At 33.1% G+C, this 12,480-nt stretch overlaps 1 protein-coding gene across 1 annotated transcript in view; it reads right to left on the bottom strand.

Annotated features, from left to right (window-relative positions):
- LOC107678310 (mitochondrial basic amino acids transporter-like) overlaps positions 1–11,922 on the bottom strand; it is a 19,127-nt gene extending 7,205 nt beyond the window's left edge. Inside the window, exons 1-3 of the mRNA XM_016473534.1 lie at positions 11,695–11,922; positions 3,975–4,018; positions 2,156–2,239 (exon numbers count right to left, since the gene is read on the bottom strand). Coding sequence (XP_016329020.1) covers positions 2,156–2,239; positions 3,975–4,018; positions 11,695–11,722 — 156 coding nt within the window. The 5' untranslated portion in view covers positions 11,723–11,922. The remainder of the gene's footprint in view (positions 1–2,155; positions 2,240–3,974; positions 4,019–11,694) is intronic.
- Between the last annotated feature and the right edge of the window lie 558 nt (positions 11,923–12,480).

Genomic DNA, 12,480 nt, shown 5'->3' with positions numbered 1-12,480 from the left:
CCCCCCCCCCCCCCACAACTCGTGCCCCCTCAAAAATAATACGTGCATGACACCCCTGATGAGTTCTATAGTATTTTGTCATGCCGCTCGCGTCCAGTGTAGACACGGTGTAAGGCATTAGTCACTTGCACTATAACAGGTGACGCTGTGTTGGTCTCAGTAATGCTGGTTGCAGTTCCTGTGCTAACTGTAATATGTTGCACGTGGCAGTCTGTAATTACTTATAAGTGTTTTGTCATCAAAATGTAACACATCTTCAGTGTCCTCAGGTACATCTGGAAAAAGGGGGGTCGTCTTATAATCAGGGTCGTCTTATATTCGGGCCAATACGGTACTTTGACCATCGCCCACTATAGATCGACATAATCTATAAAGGTGAGAATCAAGATATTTAATTATATAGTTAATGCGTTTGGGAATGTTTCAAATAAGTCTGTAATTACTTATAAGTGTTTTGTCATCAAAATGTAACACATCTTCAGTGTCCTCCAAGAGTCTTTCTACCATTAAACATCTCTGTTCTTCATTTTCGATTATTAGCCTAACCCTAACCATAAAGCTAAGACAGTTGTTAGGATTTTTTGTCAAGTTAGGAGGTTTCTGTAATACTATCCGTAGTTAAGATAAGATAACACAATTAGGAAACGCTGTTCTGTAATAGCTTTTGTCTTAAATGTGGTCCTAACTGAAATCACCATGGTTACCAAACAGATAAGATAAGATAAGATCTTAAAGTTAGGATCTTTCTGTAATACGACCCCAGGGTCACATATGCACAGATATCAAAGGCAGCACCAGAGAAGTTAAGCATTTGAATAACTGTTTATCTATTTATCATTTTATGCCATATCAACATTTATAAAAGACTATATTTGTGTCAATCGAGAATAATAAAATGCATAAGTCTTACCAACTATACTTCAATGAATTATATACAATTATTTAATAATATTTTACAAACTATAAAAAAGTAACTAATAATATATAATAATACATTTAAATCATAAATATTAATAAAGTCAAATATAAAATGACTAAAATATGAATTCAAATATTAGAACAAAAAAAATTTATATTACTATAGTTTCACTTTAAACATTATTATAGTTCAAAGTTTGTGTCTGAAAAGGATTGTCACCCAAAAATTAAGATTGTTAACATTTACTCAGCCTTGTCTTTTAATGTCATTCGGATCAGGAAAAATAAAAAATACTATTTTTATTTTTACGTAATTGAGAAATGAGTAGAACTAGTGATGAATATTAATTAAAATATTTGTAAACTTATTACATTTAGCATATTGTAATAAAATAAACAACAAAATAAATTCAATTGTGTGTGATTCTTTTTTTTTAATATAGGAGGTCAGACTTTAATAGGATTCATATTTAAAAATGAATGCGAACAACCTTAAAAAACAACAACTGTGTTTACATTGACTAGCAGAGTGAAATCAAGTCGGTCAAACAAGCTAAATAAATAAATATCAATTACATACAATCTCACATTTCGATATATTTTCCCAGGAGAAACTTTTATTAAAAAAAAAAAAAAAAAAAAGTCAGTTATTCTTTTCAATAACTATACAATGGTAAGTCTTCTGTATTTGGTATTAGTACTTCAGTACTACATTTAAGTATTATTTTGGGGTGTATATATATTTTTTTGCATCAAAAAGATTAAAAAGAAAATCTGCCTCTTATCACTTGCCTCTTTAAATACTTAAGTGCAATTAAATGTTTTGCTTTAGCTGTCGTATCTTTGGTGTAGTTACTTAGACTTTGAATTGAGTAAAATACTTGACATTTTTTGTACTTAAACTGAAGTACAGTTCCTCAGGACTTTTGACACCCTTGGCCACACTTACACCGCAACTGAACGCGACCTAGATTGCAAAGTTTTTCCCACGACACAGATCTGGTTTTCGGTGTAAGTGTGAACAGCCACAAAAAAAAAAAAAATTATATATATATATAAAGTTAGTAATATAGAACTCACTATATTTGACTAAAGTATAAAGAATAATTATTTTAAAATGCAACTAAATAATATTAATAAAGTGAAAAATAAATATTAATTGAAATAAATATTGATAAAAGTGTTTGTGAGTGTAGGTGTTTGTTCTGTAGTTAAAACCACTGAAGTTTCCACTCACTGACTCTTGACGTATGATGGACTGGAAACAGTGAAAAGTCCCTCGGTAAAGCGGTTTATCCACACTCTGGACCTGAAGACGAACCTACAGGAGAGACAACCTGATTACTTCAAACTACTCGTGTGTGTGTGAGACGCGGGAGCTGATGGCAGGGGGTGCTGGATATTTGTGGTGGTCAATGTGGATATTGTGGATGAGTTCTTCTGTGTCATCACGTTCTATTAGTTCTACAGCTTCAGTTTCGGAACTTTCACGCTTAGTAACACATACAGCTGTTCCCTCACCACAGTGCAACAGTGAAAAGGGACCCCTTTCAAACAGTGTCGCGTTCCGAACCTTGTTTAAGCGACATACACCAGTATTGCGGTATTTAAAAAATTCATATCATAACAAAAATAAACACCAGTATTCGGTATGAACCAGTATACCACCCAGCACTACTTCAAACCCATGAAAACAAGAGCTCGTTCTTCAGAGTTTCTTTTGAATATGGAAACAGGTGAAACACCATTGTGGTCTAGTGGTTGAAGACCAGCGCTGGTTGCAGCCTAGTTTTAAACCATGCAAGAAGTGATCCAATAACACATTTACAGTCATTCACTTTGAACAAAACCAACTATAAAAATGTATCTATCTACCTATAAAAAAATGCATATGCCTACAAATATAAAGAATTAAAAGACAAAGGCATATTATTAATAATTTTCAATTAAGTTCTTCAAAGTAGGGCCTAAATATTCAAGACAAGTAAAATAAGAAAGAAGCAAAAAAAGAAATATTTGTGGAAAAAGAAAAAAAAAAAAAAAGTATAATATTATAACAAGTGACAAAAAGATTACTCTGTTTGTGTTGTTTACATTTTTTACATCAGTATTATTAATTCAAGTCAGAAAATTAATTAAATACATGTACATGTGATGCACTAAATAAATAGTTAAATGCAAAAATTATAAAAAAATAAAAAAATAAATTCAATTATCAATCACTCACCCTGAATTTGTTTGTTCGTTAGCAATGCATTTCTTTTAGTTGAAAAACAAGCTACTAAAATAAATAGCTAACTATAAATATAGAGTATAAAATATAGGTGCAAAATCTTTAGAAACAAGCTATGAGTGATTATTTTTAATTATTTATTTTTTAGAAATGAGAGCAGACTGAGCAGTGCTTATCTGGAACAAAAATAATGGAGATCTCAATGAATGTAAAGCAGTAAGCCTGAACAGATAAATTCACACTAAATAAATAATACAATTGTACTGAAAAACGGCCACATTCAAAATTTATACTCAAAATTAAATGATACTAAATTATTAAATCAACTTACCAATTTAGTTTGTGTGTGTGTGTGTGTGTTTGTGTGAGTGTGTATGTGTGTGGGTGTGTGAGAGAGTGTGAGTGTGTGTGTGTGTGTGTGACCCTGGATCACAAAACCAGTCATAAGGGTTAATTTTTTGAAATTGAGATCAATACATATATATAATATATATATAAAATTATATAAATATAATAGAAAAATAATAATATAAACATAAATGAACAGTTAGTTGCATCACTACTTTTAGTTAGTTACCCTGTGAGCAGAGAAGCGGTATGATGTGCTTTCACAAACTGATTTATTTAGCAACAGAAGTCATTTTTAAGTCATAGGGTTCAGCATGAAATGGATAGGATGGAGTAAAGTGTCACAACAGATAACAAGCTCCCTGCGTTAAACATCAGCCAAAAATAGCAATGATAACTGTTTGCTCGCTTGTTTTAAGAGAGTTCCTAAGAAATCAACAGCCGGTTCGAACAACACGAGTTGATGATTACTAACCTTAACCGTGTCAAACGGATGTCCGACGAGGACCCCGGCAGCACCTGCACAGAAAAGAGAAATATGAGTTTAGAACGCTTAGATATTGAGCAATATATATTGTATACCTATGGAAATAGAATAGAATAGTCACTTAATAAAACATTTAAAAAGGTAATTGCAGTTTTTATCTCAAATTCCTGACTTTTTCTCTGAATTCTTAGTTTAGTTTAGTTTATTTTCTTATATAGCACATTTCTACTGCCTTCAGAGCTGCCCAAAGTGCTTTATAATGGATTCACGAAAACCACACAAAGACAATAACAAACACAACATCTTAAAAAAGAAAACATATATTACAACTCGCAATTCTGAGTTTATATCTTTTTTTCTCCGAAAGCATCTAGCAATTCTGAGTTTACGACTCGCAATTCTGATATTTTTTTTCTCGGAACACATCTCGCAATTCTAAGTTTATAACTCGCAATTCTGATATTTTTTTTCTCGGAACACATCTCGCAATTCTAAGTTTATAACTCGCAATTCTGATATTTTTTTCTCTGAACACATCTCGCAATTCTAAGTTTATAACTCGCAATTCTGATATTTTTTTCTCGGAACACATCTCACAATTCTAAATTTATAACTCGCAATTCTGATGTTTTTATTTCTCGGAACACATCTCGCAATTCTAAGTTTATAACTCGCAATTCTGTTTTTTTTTTTCTCAGACCACATCTCGCAATTCTAAGTTTATAACTCGCAATTCTGATTTTTTTTTTTCTCGGAACACATCTCGCAATTCTAAGTTTATAACTCGCAATTCTGATATTTAATTTTTCTGATATTTTGTTTGTCTCACAATTCTAAATTACGACTCACAATTTTGAGTTTACATCCTGCCATTCTGACCTTTTTTCTTCTCAGAATTGTGAAAAAAAATCAGATATACTGCTTGTTTTTAAAAAAATATATACATGTCAAACGGCATTTTAGTATAAAACGTTTCCTACACTTGTGTGCTGCATTGCCACATGACCACATTTGGCACTGAATTTTGCATAAAACTGTTATAAGCACAGCTGTAAATGAACAACAGTGTAAATTCCAGGATCTTCAGTGTTTTATTTCCATCTGGTTGGATTTAGCACAACGACACAGTCAGTCATTGGCTGGCAATCATTGAAAGATGCTAATGTAGGACTGGAAATCTCACAGGAGATATATCTCAGTATCTCACAGGGTATTACATATCAGCGGTTACTGCTCCAAGCCAAAGAGAGCAATGACGAGTTCACATGTGCTCGGGCTGATGGGAGTCAGTGTGGACTGAAGGCGTTGGTCCATCCTGACCAATCAAAATTAGTCCTTTATGACAGACTCAAGTTGTCAGATAGGGCCAAGGTCTGACTTTAGATGACAGTGATGTTGTGTAAAACCAAAAAACACATACATATAGTAAGGCTACAGAGCAGGGCTGGGTGACATACAGAATATATTCACAGTACTGTATATTTGCTGCTGATACAAAAACTAGGCTAAACTTTTTTTTTTTTTTTTTATATAATTCTGAGAGTCTTCAGAGAGATGTTTTAATAGTCAGTAAGTTTGATTAATGTTGAATGTATTTACAAATCGGTGCACATAAAAACATTAAATATCATTATTCCTTGTGATAAAAAAAGGCCTTGAATGTTTAAATAGACTGATTGCTTTTTTCCCCAGCTTTCGTTTTGCATTGTGTAAAAATGTTAACAAAAATTCTCGGTGTGGCATGTTTTATATGTTAAAAATAAATACAAATATTTTGATATTTTATATCATTAATTATCATTATTACTTGTGTTGCTCATTTAGTGAAAAACGGCATGAAAAACATGCCTTGATTGTTTATTTTTTATTTACTGATTTAAAAAATATATTTTTAACCCAACATGTCTTTTATATTTATTATCTTTAATATCATATATACAGTATGCGAATAGTTATAATTGCTTATATATATATATATAAATCTTAGATTTATTTATTACTTGTTTTATATATATATATATATATATATATATATAAAAAAAGTAATAAATAAATCTAAGATTTATATATATATATATAAGCAATTATAACTATTCGCATACTGTATATATATATATATATATATAAAACAACTAATAAATAAATAAAAATAAGATTTATATATAGATATCTATATTTATATAGTAGTTATAAATAACAAACAATAAAATTAAGATATATGCACCAACATTAATACATGCATTTATTTAATTAATTATCGAGTGTGTGTGTATACACTCACAGTAATAAACAACTAGTAAATAAATAAATAAGGTATATATTAGTATATGTTTTTATGCATATTAGTACAAGTTGGAAAAATACTTTTCAGCTGTATTTCAGCTCTTGTTAATAAGCCACAATCTAATTATTAATTTATAAACTTAGGGAAAATTATGCTCTGGGCTCATAATGACACCTGTTATCCAGCTTTTATGAAGCACTGTGTCTGTAATATGAAACATGAGCCGGCAGGAGCTTCGAGAGACATGGCCCGTCCCGTGGCTGGGATTGGCTCCCGCAGGGGTGTGTGGGACGCCTCTGTGTTTGACGGGACATGGACAGGCGTTTGGGAGGGGGCTATTCTGGGCTCTTCTGGAAAACACATTTCACAGCAGCTCATGCATGACTGATATTCACAGAAGAGAACAGGACAACTTCAACGAGGCTTGTAGGCTACATATTCAATTAATGTCAATCATAAGGAATCAGTCTGCACTCTGCACCCATTTGAAGTATTTCTAACTTATATCATATTCAAACAATCTGTGAGTGAATCTGAATGCGTTTGTTTAGTACCCTGAAGGCCTGAGCCAATATTCAGATTTGCTTATCAATAGTTGATTCTTAAACGTTCACCTTTTCCTCTCATGTTGGTTACAGACTCGCTATCCGTGACCAAATCTGTCCAGTTAAGTGCTTATATGTGACCCTGGAGCACAAAACCAGTCTTAAGTGTCAATTTTTCAAAATTGAGATTTATGCATCATCTGAAAGCTTAATAAATAATCTTTCCATTGATGTATGGTTTGTTAGGATAGGACAATATTTGGCTGAGATGCAACTATTTGAAAATCTGGAATCTGAGGGTGCAAAAAAATCTAAATATTGAGAAAATCGTCTTTAAAGTTGTTCAAATGAAGTTCTTAGCAATGCATATTACTAATCAAAAATTAAGTTTTGATATATTTACGATAGGAAATGTACAAAATATCTTCATGGAACATGATCTTTACTTAATATCCTAATGATTTTTGGCATAAAAGAAAAATGTATAATTTTGACCCATACAATGTATTGTTGGCTATTGCTACAAATATACCCCAGCGACTTAACACTGCTTTTGTGCTCCAGAGTCACATTTGTGACTATAATATATCTGCATTAGAATAGAATTTATAATGAATGCTGAATAAATAATACAAAGTAAACTGTATACTGCACAAATGATACCTATTCAAATTAGTTGTAGAAAACGTGTATACACCATAAATACTCTACATGTTACAAACAACCTAAAAGGTGCTTTGGCTCAAAATGATATGATTTCTATGGAAGCTTGATAAAATAATGAAAAAGGTAATTGACTATTTATCTCATAATTTGTGCTTTTTTTCCTTGCAATTCTGAGAAAACAAATGCAAGAGTTTCGACATATCAGGATTACAAGATAGAAATGTGAACTCTGAGAGGAAAAGTCAGAATTGCTTGATATAAACACAACTGTGAGAAAAGAATCTCAGAATTGTGTGATAAAAAAAGTGCATTTACCTTTTTATTTATTTATTTTAAAAACAAAACTTGAGAAACAAAGTCCCAATTATGAGTTTATATTTTGCAATTCTGAGAAAAAAGGTCAGAATTTAAAAAAGATCTTTTTGAGATAAAAAAAAAGTAGCAATTTTGTTGCAGAAGCAAACTTCCATAGTTTTCACCACAAAGAAACATGTTGACATTGTAACCACATTTAGAACGTTCATCATTCAGCAGCAGTAAACCAGTCACAATGTAACATTGCATACTTCAAAGGCGGCAGAGCGGAATTCCATCACGTGACTCGACTACCTCAACATACAGTTCAACAACAAACTGAATTACATTTATAGAAAACCAACAGCTAAAGAGAAGTTACAGAAAATACAGATGGATGGATGGATGGATGGATGTTCGGACACCCATTTCCATTTTATTGTTATTGTTGTTAGTGTGTGTGTGTGTTTCTGTTAAACAACTGAAGCCTTGTCGAAATAATAACAAATAAACTATATTGTACAATGACTAGTCTATCTTTTATTATTTTAGGTAACTCAGAGTGATGCTCCTGATGTGTTTTAAAATGTCATAAATTAGGTCTAACCACTTGCGGCAGAGCGGAATTCCATCACGTGACTCGACTACCTCAACATACAGTTCAACAACAAACTGAATTACATTTATAGAAAACCAACAGCTAAAGAGAAGTTACAGAAAATACAGATGGATGGATGGATGGATGGATGTTCGGACACCCATTTCCATTTTATTGTTATTGTTGTTAGTGTGTGTGTGTGTTTCTGTTAAACAACTGAAGCCTTGTCGAAATAATAACAAATAAACTATATTGTACAATGACTAGTCTATCTTTTATTATTTTAGGTAACTCAGAGTGATGCTCCTGATGTGTTTTAAAATGTCATAATTACGTCTAACCACTTTTATCTGCAGAACACTTTACATTGGAAACACAGGGGGAACAGATTTACCTGGATGCAACATTTTTTATTTTTTTTTGTCTAGATATTAATTTGTCATTTAAGTAGGCGATGTGAACTAAAGGATTAAAAAAAAAAATGCTATTATTATTTTTTAATTCATTTAATAAAAGCTTGTTTAAGAGGATTTTGTTTTTTATATTACTGTGACTTAATTAATAAATGTGACAAATGTTGTTTATATACGAGATTTAAGCGATCTCTGTCATTTTTGTGGACTACGCAATGACCCAAGTGATTCAGACGTAACACCTGCTTCGTTTGGGGACTTTTTATTTTATTTTTTTAAATTAAACCTAGTATTATCTTATGTTTGGCTCTTGCTAAATTGGCAGTCGTTACATATTATTTGAATCTAATTTTGAGACAATTATGGTTATTTAACATATTGTATGATCTTTCAGATTGCCTGTGATGGATGTGACGGGTGGTACCATCAGTCATGTGTTGGCAACCCATCAGTCAATAAAGAATATCATTGCCCAGCGTGTATTATCCGAGTCAGTATATTATGAAAGTTTTGTAAATAGTTTTTGCTTGGTTTTCAAAATTGCACTTGTATTGACTTTTGTGTTTCTAAGATTGTATATTTTAGAAAATTTGCTTTTCTGTTGTACTGTATTGTACTACTGTATTTTTAAAAACTGATTAATTTATTTTTGATTGTGATTTCCCATTGTTTAAACTTGTGCACTCACTGTTTAATTTGTGCACTCACTGTTCACATTAAAAAGACCCGAACGTCTTGAAATTGTGTAAAAAAAAAAAAAGTGTACCTTAGTGTATCTTTTAAGATATGTTCCGCTGTGTTTTTAGTGTAAAGACCATAGACTGTATAAAAACATGGACGTAGTGTTCGTGACGTCACCCGTAGGTTTCCGAAGAGCGTTTGTGAAGCTCAAAAGTTGGCGGAGCCGGCCGTCGCCATCTTGGCAGCGCGTCACCGCGCGTCACTCCCGGATAATCGAAAATGGGTAAAGAGGCGGGAGCTGGTTGCTGAAGCCACGCCCACCTAGCTCGACGGTGGTGACAGCAGCGGCAATCCACCTGTCACTCAAGTGGCCACGCCCTTAATTATGCAGAACTTTACGGCTTAATATAATTTAAACGGATGAGTTATAAAAAAATTCACCCCCCTCACAGTTGTCATGAAGGGCAAAATTAGCTATATTGACCAAAATAAGTTTTGAACCAGGCTCTAAACATGTTTTTTTCTGCTATAAAGTTGGGCATTTTAACATGGGGAGTCTATGGGACTGACTCCTTTTTGGAGCCAGCCTCTAGCGGCCAGTCGATTAATTACAGTTTAAGTCACTTCCGTGTTGGTTTCACGAGAGAGAGCGGGAGGTTGCCGCTTGGTAAAGACACTATTCTGCAGATAAAAGTGGCTAGACATAATTATGGCATTTAAAAAACACATGGAGCATCACTCTGAGTTACCTAAAATAATAAAAGAGAGACTAGTCATTGGACAATATAGTTTATTTGTTATTATTTCGACAAGGCTTAAGTTGTTTGACAGAAACGCACACACAACAACAACAATAAAATGGAAATGGGCGTCTGAACAAAAGAACGCCCCTGACGAAGGAATTTAACTGTCTAATTGTAATGTATGTCGCTAGACATCTGCTAAATGACTAAATAAATAAATAGTGTATGGTGTTGCACTTCATAAAACAGGCAAAAGTTAGAATTAGCAGGGAAATCTAACTCTATGTTGCGATTGAACAGGACGTCACGTACATTAATACGTATTTAATTACAAATTATCTAATTAACATGGTGAAATGAACATTGCTTGTTGAAAGACATCAAAACCACCATAAGCTGACTTGCTTAGCCCGGGGCGAAATCATGACGTCATGATTTTAGCAGTGTCGCCAACTAGTTTTCAGGGGAAGTCGCTAAAGGAAGGCCGATTTGTTGCTAAAAGTCGCTAAATGACGTTGTGATGTCATTGCGCGATGACGTCATTATGTAATCACGTCGCAAAATTGTGTCACTACATCAAATCTCAGTGCCAAATATACAAAATACAACAAAATATATTTTTATATGTTAATTTAGATTTGTTCGTAAAATAATATAAATGCATAATGCATAATATAATGGTAAAATAAAAATATTTTTTACATATTTTAACATTTAATTATTTTACACTTACACATTTTTGAACGATTACAAGTTTTTTTATTAGCTAGTAAACTAGTAAAACTACACATTCTGAACAATTATAGTTTTAAGCAAGTATTAGTCAGTATGCTACACTCTAAAGAAAAGAATTCACAGGTTTTCACCTGCATTTTAAATTACGCACTGTATTTTGTGTTTCGGGTTAAAATGGATAACGGATAATGTCCTGGAAAATTACTAGTAGCCTACCTTTTCCATTTTTCTAGGAATTTTTCTTACAGTGCCTAACTGATCAACAATCACAGGTACAACAAGGTGTATCATAAATGAACAATTATTAAATTAACTAGTACCTTTTCCATTTTTCTAGATATTTTTCTTACAGTGTACTAACTGATCAACAATCACAGGTACAAGCTGCTAACGAGGTGTATCATAAATGAACAATTATTAAATTATTATTATTATTATCAAATTGAACAATTGCAAATAGCAATAACTTAATTCATGTGATGTGTGTACTTCTATGCATCTTTGGTTTCCTCTTTTTGGGAAATTTAGATGCCCGCCTAATTGCTACTAAAAACTGCTGCGGGAAAACCGCGGACTTGGCAACATTGCGAAGCTGCGCATGCGCTGTGAGGGGGAGACAGGGAAACTGAATTCACCGGAACACCGGCTCCTCTACAAATAATTCAGCATGTGTGACTCCATCTAACCGTGTAAAATTACATCATTACTTACTGTACTCTACTGTACTAAAGTTAGTAGAAATGCCTTACCTCCAATGCATCCAGCAAGGAAGTCCATCACTGCTTCAAGCTGACAGAAGCAAGCAAGCGTTGCTTTAGATGAGCTCAAGCCTGTTTTGAAGGGTTACCCGGGTTTAGTTAGTTAGTTAGTTCCTCAGGCCTGTCCTGAGCTGGAATGCCTGAATTAGTCTTGAGGTTCAGTGGAGGTTCTCTGCGCTAACTGTAAGTCACTAATCGCGTCGTAGTGGAAAATTTCACCTAACGTTACTAGCTTGTCTACCACCTGCTACTACGGCGAAGGCGCGGCTCTTCGCTATTGGACGGCTACCGAGAACGTCATCGCTTGGAGTTTTAATATTCAGTAGCCAAGCCAAGCTATAGGAGGCTGGGCTCATTAATATTCACAACGTGCCTTCGCCGTAGTAGCGCTATCGTTGGAGTGAATCGGTTCGTTCGGATCGTTTAGTTTTTATTCAGCAAAACTGTTATTTTAGATAAATAGACAGACATAACATTTATATTAAAGCGATTAAATAAAAAACTTTTTATTGCAAGTATAACAAGAATAACCTCAACATTTAAACATTGCATGACTAACATAAATAGACAATAAAGGATAGGGTAGGTAAGGGAAAAAACTGTAAAACAAGAAAAAGTGCAGAGGTAATAAATCAATTTAGCATACGTAACATTGAGCATATCATTATATGTTTCACAAATTTGACACTCTTTTTGTTGTTGATATTTTTTAGTGTCATGGTAGTTAAATTCACAAAGAAAATTATATAATTTGTAAGGTGGCCGAGAAGTGCAAAG

Source organism: Sinocyclocheilus anshuiensis, unplaced genomic scaffold (genome assembly GCF_001515605.1).
Source record: "Sinocyclocheilus anshuiensis isolate Anshui unplaced genomic scaffold, SAMN03320099.WGS_v1.1 scaffold1772, whole genome shotgun sequence".
NCBI classification, from domain to species: Eukaryota; Metazoa; Chordata; class Actinopteri; order Cypriniformes; family Cyprinidae; genus Sinocyclocheilus; species Sinocyclocheilus anshuiensis.
This window is presented reverse-complemented; position numbering and strand designations above follow the sequence as displayed.